We start from the raw sequence: 15,335 nt of genomic DNA, 5'->3' as shown, positions 1-15,335 counted from the left end.
TTACTATACTCATGTGCATGCTTTAAAGTCAGACGCCTGCTTGCGTGTTTGTACACACACAATAACAAAGTAGCGTATTTTCTTCTTCTTTTCAAAGCTGGCGGGACGTCGAGTGCACCAAATAATAAACACGGCAACTAAAAGGGTGCCAATTTCACGGGAGCTCGGTTGGAAATGAATAACAAAGCACAACTTCAATGACAAATACATCAGATGTCATTGGGCATTTTCAGAGCAGCTTTTAATATAAGCACATTTAAATGTACATACACGGGGACCGCAAATTTTCACAAAATAAAAAAAAACGGCGATGCAGTTTGCTTTGAACGAAAATGTGTGATATACCAGCGGCAGAAATATTCTAATGCGTGTTGTGCTTGAATAGTGCACGCACCAAATGTGGGCAAAAATACCGAGGTGTATGATATATTCACAAGCACTGTGCAATGTTATGTTTTCTAATTGTGCATACACACTGACCAGAGGTACCGTAAAATAACTGTCAAGAATCGCTTACAATGAACGTTTGAAATAATTATTATAATAATAAACATTGTGCTTCATTGGTACAACTTTTCATAACTCATTATCCAGTTTGGGGAAAATCCATTGAACAAAACTGATCAACCACCGATAAATATTCAAGTGTGCTGGTGTCTGTGATAATTTCATTTATGCGTTTCGTTCGTGATTGTGTAACATTGAAATAACTAATGCTCATCCTGTAAAGATTTACAAGCAAAACTAAATCATGTAATTTAGTGAAATGTGGTTCCAATAGTATATATAAATAATGGCATTGCGCACACATCTAACAGCGATACAAGAAAATAAATCAACTTGGTTTGTCGCAGTCTGCGAGCAGGCGAGGGAGAATTGAGTGTTAACTCCCCATCACACTACTATGGCTCCTTGACAGGAACCCCCACGTAACCCTCTGTACGGTCTATATCTGTAGGCTATAATTGCAATAGGTGTTGTAATATTGAAGAAAGAGACATAGGGTGGTTTACCTTGGTAGGGGCAGAAGCTATGTACACCCTGCTGCTACAGGGCTTCCGACTCGATATATTTTGTTACGTAGCATTGTGCATGTATACGGATCATTTTGGCCACAAGGTGGCCCCACATACTGTATACATGTGGTACATAACTGAGCATTTTAAATGTGTGGTTATCCTGCTACATGTCGATTGGTGTAATTGTGCCATGCAATACTATATCTGGGAAAGGGAAGATGCATTGTTATCCAATATAAATTATGGGTTGGACCTTCCTTTGTTCACATAGGAATTAAAGGGAATGCCCACTTCAATTGGAAATTGTATTATAAACCAGTAATGGGGTGATTGTTTAAGGTAAGAAATATTACTTCCGACTAATAGCATGTTTAATTAAATGGGGTTACATAGTTAAGTGGTTGTACTGGATAACAATGGAAGGCCCAATTTCATTGCATATACAGTGTATATTTTCAATATACAATCCATTTTTTTACAATTGGTGGCAAAATAAATTGAGTGTAAAATATTTATACATTTTTTTTTACAATTTTAAGTGAACATCTTGAAAGAAAATTCCATTCATAATCATGGTATACAAAATATTCCTTTGGGCTATATAACTGTATGAGAATAAAATACAAGGGAATTGAATCTGTACTGGGAAAACAAAAATGTAACATCTGGTATATATATTTTTTGGCTACACAACTCAACAATAATTCTCAGAACTTGGAAAATCTATTGTTTAGGTTTTTTTTCAATTGTAAGTCCCAATACGGGTATTACTGTGCAAAGCACTTCACTGTCGTATTTCTGTACCGTAATGTTTTATTCCCTTGTATACAAAACAAACCGTAGAGCTATATGTACACATACAATGCAATCCACTCGCATATAATGCAACACACTTGGGGTGACAAAAACCTCAAAAATAAAAATAAACTACATTTATAACACCACAAACCAATCATGTCATTAGATTGAAAAATATATATATAGCAAAAAAACTCACCACCAAACTTGGCTATGAAGTGGGACCATCATTATACGTTTTAAAAAGCATCTCAACAGGCTCGAAGCACACACGAGTCTAATGTACCCTTATTTTTACACGATTTTGGAGATCAACGAATACGCCTTGCATAGATTTAGTGATTGCATCTGCCTAACTTCATAGAACTGCTCATGTTTACGCATAATCTACCATTAAATGCAAGTACTGCGTTGCCCAACTTAAAGCAATTCAAAAGCGTGGCGAATGACTGCTGTGAAACCATTGATAATAATTTCGTACGCAGTGCCAGCCAAATAGGCTCAATGCTAATGTGCTGTAGCCGCATCTGCCATAACATTGTGCTTTCCCCCATAATTTTTTTCGCAGCAACGAAAATTCTCTGTACTCCCACAATAGCCATGTGTCTGGTTTAAAAGCGATAAGGCTGCGTTATTCTACAAAGTGAAGTCAGGATGACCTATTATGCCACGTGACTTTGTCCGTAGCTTCCCAGTCTGGTTATACAACACATCGTGTGTACTCGAACAACAACCGGAATCCATTACATTAAACTGTGCAATTATGGCTAATTACCACATGAAAACCTGCAGACAAACCGATGATCGATGCAAGGTTGCACACCGCCTATTCCAGCAATGGCAGCTTTCAAAAGAAAAAATCGTCCGATCGTATAATACATTGTATGGCTTTTATACATTACAGTATATGCTTAAAGTGTAGCTTATAATGAAAATCACAAAAAAACACATTCCACTCCTTAATTACAAACAACCCATACATTATCAACTTCTTCTCGTACCATATAATTTATTTTAAATCACAAATACTGCAAGGCGGAAACCTTTTCGTACGGAAATAGAAGGGTTTAGTCAGTTACATTAACCCTGTTTTCGTGGTCCAGGAAGGGCCACGCTTTCCATACAAATCGGATCTCTCTCTCCCCTGCCAGAATTTGATGGAAACAAATACTCTGGAGGTGAATCGCACACAAGCAATTCCTGTCGTGGCACTCCATCGGGTATTCAACTCAAAACTGCGTCAGTCAAAACACATTAACAGCTCTCTATATATAACCACAGCAAAGAGCGATTGTATAATGCGTGCATGTCTGTTTTATATTAATTTTCTCTGTAACTTTAGTCCATGTCCTTTGTGAAATTTTAACTGCACAACCCATTCTGCATACTAAGCCACAATTTAATGAGAACGCAATTTAAACACACACACACATGCAATGTCTTAGTCCATGGCAACTAAAAGAATGGGACAGAAAGATGTCAGGAACACAAATGCGGAGTTTACAAAATGTGGACCACATTTTTTTTATGCATCACAGGCAGTGGACAAGCATATTGCACACAAAGAAGAAACTGTGGTCTGGATTCAAAATGGGCTATTGATTCTTCCGAACTGCTTCATCTCAAGCTGGCATTTGCCAATGATGTGACGCTATTCAACTGGTAATGGTGGATGGATGTATTTGCTTCCTTTCAATTTGCCACCTTCAAAATCTCTCTAATGGAAACATCTTCTCTTTCTCCCATGACAAACTAAAGGCTCTCATTGAATGCACCCTGCTCAAGTTGGATGCAGGTCGATATGTAATGTGTCATTTCACGCTTGTTGAATGTGCTGGTCTTGGGAGGAAAATATTCCTTTCTTTAAGATCCTCGGTGAGAAAAAAGACATTTGAATCTCTTTCCCGAGACCAGTCCAAGGAAAACAAGATGCTTAGAGCATCGCAGGTCATCATCATTGGCTTTAGTCAATCCACTGCTGGATGAAGAGCTGACCAAACCACAGCCAATTCTCACTATCCTGCTATGTAACAATCCACCTAATTATTGCACACAACGAGCTGATTTCAGCACTCCATCTCCTTGGTAGGCGTACTCTCGAATGCAAAGATGTTGGGCCAATTTCTAGGTTAAATTATTCATATGAACAGCCTCTATTTCAAAACAATAGGTTGGATACAATTTCATTCATGGAAATATCTATTCTCAATCTCACACTACATCTAAAGCCTGAATGTCAGAATTACCAACTAAGGCAAAGATAAATTACTATGACTATTTTGTAAATGGGCCTTTTTAACTAAAATGGAGAGGAGGGAGTAGACCGTCATTAACAGGATGATGCAAATTCACAGGAAAGTGACCCAGTCTATCATTGCTTAACGGCAGTGTGATCTGCAAATTTTGGAAGTAATTTTTTCACTTGCAAATGTCAAAATATTAAAATGCATGCGATTTAATCTGTCATATGAATGGCACCTTCCAGAGCACCTTGCAATGGCTCTTTGGTTGTGCCGACTCTCGCACAAGACCCGTCACCATCAGCTGCAGAAATTTAGAAACACTGACACATGTGCAGTCACTCATTAGACTGCATGACTCGGGAAATTTTCAGCCATCCACCTTATTACAAGAATCGATGCGTGATGATGATGTGTCCTTTGACTGAAGCTTGACTCACTGGCGACATGCTGACAAGCCTGACACCTTTCATATTTTTCAGGATGTTGACCTCCCCGTGCCAATTGACAGTGCCTTAAGCTAATGACCATCATTCATATTTCACAATTTGTTGAAAGCACCGTGGTTTCATCAATTATATGAAATGCATTAATGCGTTGGGAAGGTAACGAGATCAGACACTGCAGTAAAGTAGTCCCAAAAAAGCAACTACTGTGCTATGCCACTAGGGGCCACCGTAATCATTTCTGCAGTTACCACTAACATTGATTTAACTAGATAATAATAATCAATTTTGAGTAGGTAGCATGCACCCATGCAATAATTTAAATTCAAAACATTATTTTTCTGCCATGACAATTCATCAAGTCATTTGTTGCCCAAGCGCAGGCATGCTCTGACACGTGCATACTGTATTACCCTTTGTAGTCGAGCACATCCAATTTTGTGGGATTCGCAGCACTACAAATGAAAGCTTGAAAAGCTGTCCAAAATGCCAGGTATTGAGTGGTGATGCCCGATCTCGGGGCATACAAGTGCTTCTCAAGAAGAGTGTTTTTATAGCAAGAGTCAACAGAGCACACTCTCTTGACACTGAAAATTCACCTACAGCCTTGCTGTGCCAATTCCTTGTGAGTAGTCTCATCCGTTACGGAGCCTGCACAGGCCACGAAGCTACCGTGTGCCTGTTCCCACCCCCACCGCCGTTGCGTTTTTGGGGCTCCACGAGTTTTGCAAGATGCTTTAGCCAAAGTAAAACATCTTATTCAAGACAATGCCCATGACTCACTATGTGGAGGTGTACAGATGACATCTCTCCGAGGTTGCCTTTGGACTACATTCGGCTAGATCAACGTTCTTGAAGATATCCTGTGGCATTCTGTGTAAGACCCTTTGTATGCATCAAACACAAAGAGGAAAGCACAGATGTGTATATGAACAGGAAACCCTAGAATGAAAATGGATGAAAGGTACTAATTTTAAATAACTGGCCAAACATCTCAGTTGACAAATTCCATGGTAAATAAGTAAACTGAATTATTACATCACGCTGGCGAGATGTTAACTACCTTGCCTGGTATGCAGGAGATCGTGGTTCGATCCTGACCCTGACGCCTGTATATTTGGAGTTTGCGTGTTCTCTCCGTGATTGCGTGGATTTTTCTCCAGGTCCTCCGCTTTTTCCCTCCACATTTAGAAACGTGCGTTTAGAGTATTTGGCCGCTCTAAATGTCCACGCGATAAGCCACTTCATAGAGAAATTATTTGTGGCCAGGTCGCTTCTGAAAAAGAGCTATATAGCTAAGTGGGTCTTACCTGGTAAAATAAAACATAGTTTATAGTTTACAAGTCGTCGTTTGTTAAATGCAGAATTAAAAACAGAGTTGCGCAATATTTCCTAATCTAATTAAATCCAAAAAATTAACCACCGTGCCACAGCAAATAAAACAGTGGCATCCCCTACTGAATGCAAGGTGCGGGAACCATGCGAACGAGTGCCTTTGTCGTGCGATTCTCCTCCACAGTCTTAATCCGCAGATCCTTAGTGGGAGAGAGAGAGTGACCAGCTCCTATTGGTGTGGAAAAAATGGTCTCGGCGCCTTGGATGTACAAAAAAACCCACAGTATCAAATATAATCTTTTAACAAAAAGCCTTTGAAAAATATAACATTGGAAGCAGCAATATAAATTCACACCTTAAAGCAAACCTGACTGGATGTTCAACCCAAAAAAAAATCCCCTACAAGCGCAAATGTGCATTAACACACAAAGAACAGCCCGTGGCTTATTTTGCCATTACATGCCTTTACCGTTCCAACAGATAAAAACTAGACTTGTGCTTATAAGTCCAAAGTAGCCAAACCGCGACCATGCTGTATTATCGTAGAAATATAGTTAGTAATAAATGGAATGTAAAAATCAATGTTTATCACTTTAACAGAAAAGAAACATTTTCAAGTATTCCCACAATGTAAAATTCTGAAAGTGCCAAATGCTCAGCCTATTCCTGCTCGCTTAAAGAGTTGTGGAAATGATAAATGTGGTTAAAACAGTGAAGGATATTTACACAAAACAGCATGGCAGGACTTTTGGATATTTTGGATGTGGGAGGTGTAATATAACATCTGGCCAAACTATCATTATAGCAATCATTGAATGCATATCACCTTTACTATAATATCTCATGCTTTCTTTGGTACCATCTTGAATTGGTTTTGGACCGTTAATGACATAAGTTATGCAAATGTCTATTAAAAAAAAACTCTAAATTTAAAACATAACCTCTACATAATCATCTATATTCAAGATCTTCCAAGAAGCTCCACATGGAACGACACCAGCCTCAGTTGTGTTTAGCTTTTTGTCCTTTCATGTAGCCCAGCCATCGGCGGACGGTCTCCTTGAAGATCGGCGCAGGGTCGATGGAGGCCAGCAACTGCAACTGGTTAATGTGCGTCGTGTGGTAGTCCCAGCGCGCCAGGTTGGGCGCGATGCCCAGCACGAAGTGCCGCAGGTCATAGATGGTGCCCGCGCCGGAGTCGTAGAGGGGCAACAGGGCGCGCAGCGACTCCATGCCGCGCTGGAAGAGCCGTCGCGCATCCTCGCCCTCCGCCTCGCCGGCCGTTTGGCTGAGGTCATACAGGCCGATGAGGGAGTAGATAAAGCCGTTGAGGACGAAAGAGCTTGGCGAAGTGGGGTACTCCTCGTACCAGTCGTAGCGGTTCATGAAGACTGCCTTCACCCCGCCGTCCTGCCAATGAAAAAAAAACAGCGCAGCATTTCAAAGAATTAAGGCGCTGCTTTGAAAATAAACATTTTGTGATGGACACACTTTTAATGAGATTGCAAAGTACATAAAAAATATACCTCGAGGAGCAATTAAAATAGACTTACATAACAGCCGAGATTACTTTTAGCTGCAGAGTGCACGCGCAATACCAGAAATCGAATTAAACATTACGACCTAATTATTTCTTTCTTTATAAAGTCCCTCCAGAAAAACGCGATTATGCGATCGCAAGATTTCACGCAAAATCAGCCAAAGTCCGCATATTTATGCGGGGGACGCGTTTTTTCAAATACGCCGCACTTTCGCCGCATAAATTGCAGATTTCCGCGCGCAAAATATGCGGGCTTGCATGATTTCATAATCCCCGCATTTTCGTTGCAAAAAGTCACATATATCTTAGCAGAAAGTTGAAAAATGTTGCGTTTACTTCACACAAGCGCAGCCATTTCCCCTGTTGCCATGGGAACGTTATGAAGTGACGTCACTCATTACGCGACATCATTGAAAAGCTGCAAACCCCGCGATGCCAATGAAACCATGATGAAGCCCGCAAATCTTTCTCATTTGCCAACAAACATAAGCGCAAAAGACCGCGCAAAGCAGTTCCCCAGTGTGTTACATGACAGTGGGGGCAAATTATTTTGCATAGCTACCTCTGTAAAACAGGAAGCACACATTTTATTTTTTAATATTTTATTTATTCATTTTTACAGAAGTTGTAACATATTCATTTTGTAAAGCTACAGAACTTGTTCGACTCAATGTTTTGTAAGTTTGAGCCATCTGTTTGTTAAGGTCTGAAATAAAACAAGATGAGAACTTAAATATTCCCAGCACTTTCTGTGATGTAGTATGCTTGCTTATCATAGGAAGTAATAAGAAATGACTCTTTACATTAAAGTAGTAGCCTAGTGAATAGGGTGTTGGGGGAATCACTTTTTTTTCTCTTTTTCATCAAACCGCAGTTTTTGCAAGTTCCCGCAATTTTTGCAAGTTCCCGCAATTTTTGCAAGTTCCCGCAATTTAATCGCATAAAATTGCATAAATATCCCGCATATTCCATCGCATTTTTTAAGAAAACGTGCCGCATAATCAACGATTTTTGCCCGCAACAATCACCAAAAAACTCCGCGTTTTTCTGGAGGGACTGTTTATAAAACACCACAGCACCCACATTCACGAAGCACCGATGCCCAAGTTATAGCCCAGCAAAGAAGATTCACCTGCGATGCAATCGTGAAGGGACCTGTTGCTCTGAGAGCAGCACGCAGGTATCGCTCGTCCCTCGTGAGGCGGTAGGCCCGGACAAGTATGGACATCGCCTGACCCTGTGCCATCGCTGAGTACCAGCCGGGTTCCAGCGGCCGAAAGCCCTCCCCGAGCCGGCGCGTGACGCCGATGGGCCAGCCTCCCTTGCCGTCCTGGTTGCGGATGAGCCACTCGCTGGCCGCGAAAAAGGCCGCCATGTGCGCGGTGGTGGCCAGGGTCACATTGTCGACCGCCCCTTTCCCACGCAGCGTCACTCTGCTGACTTTGCGGATCAGTATCTTGGTGGGCTTCACGGCTTTGGTGTTGGAGAGGCCCACCCCTTTCTTGAGGTCTGTGAGGAGGTCGCGGGTGAGGGTGCTCCACACGGTTCGCTCTCCGATGCCGTAGTAAATGTCTCGCTCTTTGACGTGCAGGAGCTGCTTGTTCGTGACATAGTGTATCGTGTACCGCTTCTCGGTGGTCTCCAGCTCAACGGAAATGCTGCCGTTTGACTGAAACTTGACGTTCAAAGACAGCATGAAGTCCTTGGTGTTCTCGAGTGCACGGGAAACCCCTTTTGACGACTCTGCAGTAGACGACAGAATGTCACTCAACTGATATGCATTGGTCACTTAAAAAGATGGCTGCAACATTTACGCAACGAGGAGGTGAAAGTTATGAAAAAAAACAACGGTATACCCAGGCTTCATATGTACGTTACATTATCTCATAATAATAAGAAGATAATTCATCGAATGAAATAATTTCACCGGGTGAGAACCCATTGAGGCAAACATCTCTTTTGTAATGTAATGCGATTCAAACGTAAACCCGCAGAGCTCTGACGTAAAAAAAACATTCAGTTGCTCCTTTTACAGATCTCGCAGTTCTAGGTAAGCCTGCATTGTAATTAAAATGCAAGCATGGATTTACATGCATGTTAAATAAATATAGTGCCTAAAGGCAAGCAAAATACTCCAAGCTCCCGCAAAGAGTGCACAGTAACCAGATGCGTACAAAATAACGGGTGATTTCTCCAAGCTTGGCAACTTGTTGACAAGGGGATTGAAATAAAATTAACCAAGGGATTTGACGCAATGCCAGCAGGCAAGACTCCATAAGCTTTCAGGAGAAGCAGATGGGCCGTCCTCACAATCCCTGCTTAATAAATGACCTCAAGGATTGCGGAGTAAGGACAGCAGTAAACGCTTACCTGCTGCTGCTGTGGCAAACTGCTTGACGTAGTTTGCTCTCTCCCGGTCCATTACGCTGATAAGTGAGCAGCCACCAGGGACGTCCCAGTGTGAGGAGGGCCCACCACCCTCTCCGGTCTCGTAGACCTCCACGCGAGGAGCTTTCTCCGTCAGGTTTTTGCTGAAGTGGCTCAGGCCATACTGGGCTATCTGGATTGGGTAGAAGTAGCCCTGTGGACCCCACTGCGTTGATATTGGCACACCTGCACGACAAGTGTGAGAAGATGTACTTTTGATATGAAGAAGCAGGCAAACGAAACTCGACTTACATAAAACCTAACAAAATAGACATTTTCTTGGTTCTTTCGGTAAAGTCACGTAGAATGGAAATAATAAAATAATAAAAATACAATTTTATAAAATAATTCTCACGACGTTTCGGCCACAACGCAAGCAGCCGTCCTCAGGTAAAGAATAGGTCTGTCGAGAAGACAGAGTCTGAAACAAAAACAAAAATTCAGACTGTCTTCTCGACAGACCTATTCTTCACCTGAGGACGGCTGCTTGCGTTGTGGCCGAAACGTCGTGAGAATTATTTTATTATGTTTTATTTTTATTATTTTATTATTTCCATTCTACGTGACTTTACCGAAAGAACCAAGAAGATGAATCCCTGCAGTCACGAAAGTTTTAAATCGAAATAAAATAGACATTATACCATACATGTGTATGTACTTATCAAAGTGACTTTCTGAAAATATTTTCTCGCTTAAAGACGATTCCCCCCCCCCCCCCCCCCACAGATGTGGTCATGATGAATTGCTAAGAAACATTAACCACGTTTTATTTTCAGCACTTTGTTAAGCGTTCCATCAGCAATATACATCAGGCTCAACTACACCTACAAACCAGACCTCAACACAAATCAATATCTTCAAACATAAGGACTAGAATCTTAAAAAGGTTACCTCTTGTTGTGAAAAATCAAACGTTTTTTGTCCATTTTTTTCCCCCAAAACACCCCAGGGAAATATTACAGTAACGTTAAATTAGATTTCCTAGAGACCTTTTTAATGTATTCTACATCATACCTTGATGACATGCACAGTTTAAGTTGAATCGATAGTAATGCTATTTTGTAACCTTAATGGATGTCGAGTAGAGCTCATGACAGCTTTAGAATGCTGTGCTTTATTTTCCACAAGGTTAAAAAAGCAGTAAAATCAATAAGAAAAACCTCTTGGTCCATAACAGAATAGAGTACACGTCGCAGGACTACTTAAATGATTAAATGTGCTCGTACAAACTTTTAAACATTCATCTTTTTACTTTTTAATAAGCCTTGAAGTCGGTAAATCAACGCAACAGACATATTTTACATATTATGCAGTTTTTCTAACAAAAAATTGGCATGTAAATGTTTTCTGACATCCAAATTAGATTACATTTATACGCTTGACATGTGTTTTAAACTCACTTCTCGACATTCTTAGCTTTCACGAATAATTTACTCATATTGAACCGAAATATAAAACTCATAATGCGGCTAATGATATTTGACATAGCAGTGCACACAATTTTTTAAAAGTCATACAGACCTTCCACTCCACTGATGCACTTGACACGGTCACGAACTTCCACATTGTAGCCCTCAAAGGACATGAAGACGCCATCTGGCTTGTACAGGTCCTGCTGGTTGTACACCTTCGAGTAAGAGTGTGAGAACTCAAACCTCTCAAAGCCATCGTACGGGACGATCTTCCCATAAACCTCAAAATACTTCTCCACCCAGCTGAAGGGCAGATAGACATCGCTGCCTTCTCGACGGCCCTTGACAGTGTAATCATCATTGACAACACAATCGATCTCTTCGTACTTGATGCCGAGGGGCTTGCCTGCGTTCGCGGGTTTGAGCAATGGGACGGGCGACACCACCGGTGCAGCTGGGGGCTGGTGGCGCATGTCACCATTCCCTTGGCCGGGTCCGCCATCCACGACGACAGCCGGCTGCATCATACCCTGAGGAATGTCATTGGGGTCGGCGTGGGCCACCGCATCTCCCAGCACAGAGCGGTGGTGTCTGTCGGGCTCCTTGCCCGTGCCTAGGCCCTCCAAGACGTGCGTGCTCTCTGTGCCACATTTGTTCCACAGCAGGATGGTCACCAAGGAGAAGAGAGCGCAGATGACGATCAGGGACCGATAGTTAACGCGTGCCGCCAAGCAGCGCATGTTGGGACTGTATCTGAAAGGCAAAAGTAAAAACACCGCGATCAATGTCCCCACCCCAAAATAAGCCCGCACTACACTGCCTTAACACTGATTCGGTGAAATTCGCATGCTGTATTGTTTTCAGATTAACTTAACTGTTTTGTGTAGTATTATTATTTTAAATTATGAATGTTACATAAAACATAACATTCTCCAGCGCCTGTGAAAAAGTATGCCAAAATACCAGCAACACTTATGAAAGTGTTCGCATCTGCCATGCTAAAGCAAGTATTGGCTTGCCTGTTACTCTAACACTAAACAGTACAGCATACCACTCCTGTTACAGGCACGTATTGTCTTGCAAGGCACCTTAAGAAAACACTCTGCCAAGCCACATAAAAGCAAGCATAATCATTTCCAGACAATTATAACATTAAATATTATTTTTTATTGCCCTCATTACCAATTATGGAAATTCAGAGTTATATAATTAAAAATTATACGAATATCAATGCATGGTTTTCATGCAGCAAACTGCCAAAATCTGAATGCCATCAATGTGCTATTATAGAAAACATGTTTGCTCATATTCACTTGCGTTCCACATACAGTTTGGCTTTCATCCACAACAGCCCAAATCTGTCAAGATTTAACCTTGGGCTCCAGTACACATATGTCTGTGCAAACAGTATGTACACATAAAGAATGTTATTTATGTCTAACAAAAACAAAACATTGCTCTTTCTCAACATTTTTGTTTGCAAAAACGTACGACAGCATAGTGTTATTTTTTCAAATGTTTGCATTACATGGAGACTTGGCAAATGAAAAGTACAAATGTGTGACAGTTTCACGAAATGCAAAATGACAGCAAGAATCAAAAGTTACATTTTAAATATAAGAAAAATAAATGGTTGTATCTAATTGTATTTCACGTGGCATAACGTACTGGGCTCTGCCACTATAGCGAAAGAACTTCGGGGCTGATCATCTGTTGGACAGTCCACTAGTCCAATGGACAGTCAAGCAAGATAATAAATCAAAAGCTGGAATGTGTAAAAGCTAATGATTAACACTGCAGGGGGCAATGGCTTGGCACTGAAAACACGGACACAGAATGTAAAAAATGCTCAAATATTTTCAGGCACAAATATTCCACATTAAGAGAAAATACATCAAAGGGGGTTTGTGTGTGTGTGTGCAAATGAAGCCAAGCTGATTATAAAATGCTTGTCAAGGTTCCGAGATTCCATTTGGATGCCTTACCATGTGCTAGAGCAAGCACTCATAGCAAGAATAACATTTAAATTGAGCATTACGGGAAGACGGGATCAATGATGGTCGAGTTAATGAGTCCCCAAATAAAATCGATATCGGCCACGGCGGATCTCCTGGAGGTACTGGGAAGTGCTCGCCATCGAGTGTGCAGTGAGCAGCGAGCGCGGCCAAGATGCGAGCTGGCTCAGCGAGACGAAACGTCGGACGCCGAGTGAAGCTCCGTAGTCCGTCGGCGCCGGGTGGTAAAAGCACCCCCCCCACTCCCCATATGGCCGTGCGTGCCATACTGCCTTTGCGGCACAAGACTTCACCCCGACAATACGTGAGCACAAGCCATTATTCAATAAGTCTTAAATGGATTATAGCAAAGCATCGCATGTACTTTAATGCTCTTTCAGTTGTGCAAGAAAATCCTAAGTATTAAATGACCATGTAAGCTACTCCAGTGATTTTTTTTTTCTTTCAAATGTTCATTTCATCACGGCATAAAGGAACAACATCTAAATTTATCGCACACAAAAACCGGAGTAGGTATGAGAGCAGATCTAAACCCTTCATATTTCTTTACCCTACAAATGTCTTTATAGCTGAAAACACTGACAATTTTTTTTTGCGATATCATCGTGCTTTACAATTATTTACTTTGGTTGACCTTAGGCTTTCCAATGCCTTTGTGATGATCTCTGACACAAATTGCTTTTCAGTCAATTTCCTATCCACATACAATCCATTGCTATTACACTCATGGGTGCTTACAAAATATGCTCCTCCTGCGAAGTAGGAGATATTAGGCATCTGCACGCACGGTCCACATTTAGATTCATAGCAGTAATGCACACAATCCGCTTACCCTTGCGAGTGTAATCAAATTTTGAATGTGCTGCACAATCATTCCAACGGCATTCACTAAAACACCTGTTACGTCTCTGTAAACCCAAATTCAAAAGGTGGTTAAAAGAGGGAAAACAAGATCGAAATGTTTTTTTTTGCCTACACGTGTTAAATGTAAAAACACCGTCATTTCCATCAACATACACACGGTGGTTTTAAAAACAGAAAAAAGCCCTGAAACTTAAACGTATCAAACTGTGCATGATGCTGCATTTTCTAACTTAGAGCAAAAGTGCTCTAAACACAAGAATTCCCTTGTGAAAAGGCACACACGAAAACCGTGCATTCAGCAAAGAGTGAACTACTCTTTGCCGAGGATGAGAACCTACTGTCACAACTGCTTGCAGATAATTAAGAAGGCTTTCAACAGAAAATTGGTTGCAGACACAAGCACGCATTGGGACATGTAGCAGCATGCCAACATAAACACGCATACAGAAGTGCAAGACACACAACCGTCCACACTTGCGCACACGTATGTACGACGAGCACACGCTGATAAACGCCGACAATGCGTGCACACTCATAGTTCTGGCACTCGAGTGCATACAGACAATAAAATATTCAAATGCTTCCATATGCTTGCACACAAACACATGCACTCACACACAGCCCCGCATGAGCACAAGGTTGAATAAGCCCATATGCCCCGAAGCGCATACAAGCTTCGAAGCACTTACAGTAAAAAAGAATACACGTTCCCACACATAATCCTAAAGTACCAACTCAGCTGAAAGCACAAAGGGTGTTTATCTATGCCTGTTTCACACATATATATAGTACTCTGCATATACACATTGCATGTACCACATATTAAGACATTATACTCACAAAAATAAACTAAGCTTATAGACCACGGCGCAAAGTTACCGCAAAATTCGGATGTCAAAGAGACACTTGATGTTCGAGACATCACTCAGTGTCGTAGCAAGCTGTCAACACAAAACGAATTTGCATCCTGTAAAAAAATGGTATTAAGCATGCAACAATTCCTTCCATGCAATATTTTCACCCCCCCAAAAAAAACCGCAGATCTTTCCAAACTAAAGCATTCCTGCACAAGCATAAAGACGCCTAATCTCTCAGCATATTTCTGAGACCAAACAATGCCGCGACCGAGATGTATTTCGTATGTGGTGATGCACGGTCGGACTGGCGGAGCGTCATATACATTTTTCAGCAACGTTCATTTTAATGTGATACTGTCACAGCACTGCCAACTGGCATTTG

General features: G+C 41.4%; 1 protein-coding gene across 4 annotated transcripts in view; it reads right to left on the bottom strand.

Moving 5' to 3' along the window:
• Window positions 1–216: 216 nt before the first annotated feature.
• LOC144721957 (D-glucuronyl C5-epimerase B-like) overlaps window positions 217–15,335 on the bottom strand; it is a 37,989-nt gene continuing 22,870 nt past the window's right edge. For 3 of the 4 annotated variants that reach the window (XM_078599935.1, XM_078599936.1, XM_078599934.1), the window contains 4 exons: window positions 11,327–11,970; window positions 9,749–9,991; window positions 8,511–9,121; window positions 217–7,248 (listed from right to left, as the gene is read on the bottom strand). In XM_078599935.1, coding sequence (XP_078456061.1) covers window positions 6,841–7,248; window positions 8,511–9,121; window positions 9,749–9,991; window positions 11,327–11,957 — 1,893 coding nt within the window. In that variant the 5' untranslated portion in view covers window positions 11,958–11,970 and the 3' untranslated portion in view covers window positions 217–6,840. Of the gene's footprint in view, window positions 7,249–8,510; window positions 9,122–9,748; window positions 9,992–11,326; window positions 11,971–14,975 lie in introns of all 4 variants that reach the window. The other variant, XM_078599937.1, reaches the window with a different exon arrangement.

The sequence above is a fragment of the Lampetra planeri genome, chromosome 13 (genome assembly GCF_965212315.1).
Source record: "Lampetra planeri chromosome 13, kcLamPlan1.2.h2, whole genome shotgun sequence".
Classification (NCBI taxonomy): Eukaryota; Metazoa; Chordata; class Hyperoartia; order Petromyzontiformes; family Petromyzontidae; genus Lampetra; species Lampetra planeri.
The sequence above is the reverse complement of the archived record's forward strand: the minus strand, read 5'-3'. Positions and strand labels throughout refer to the sequence as shown.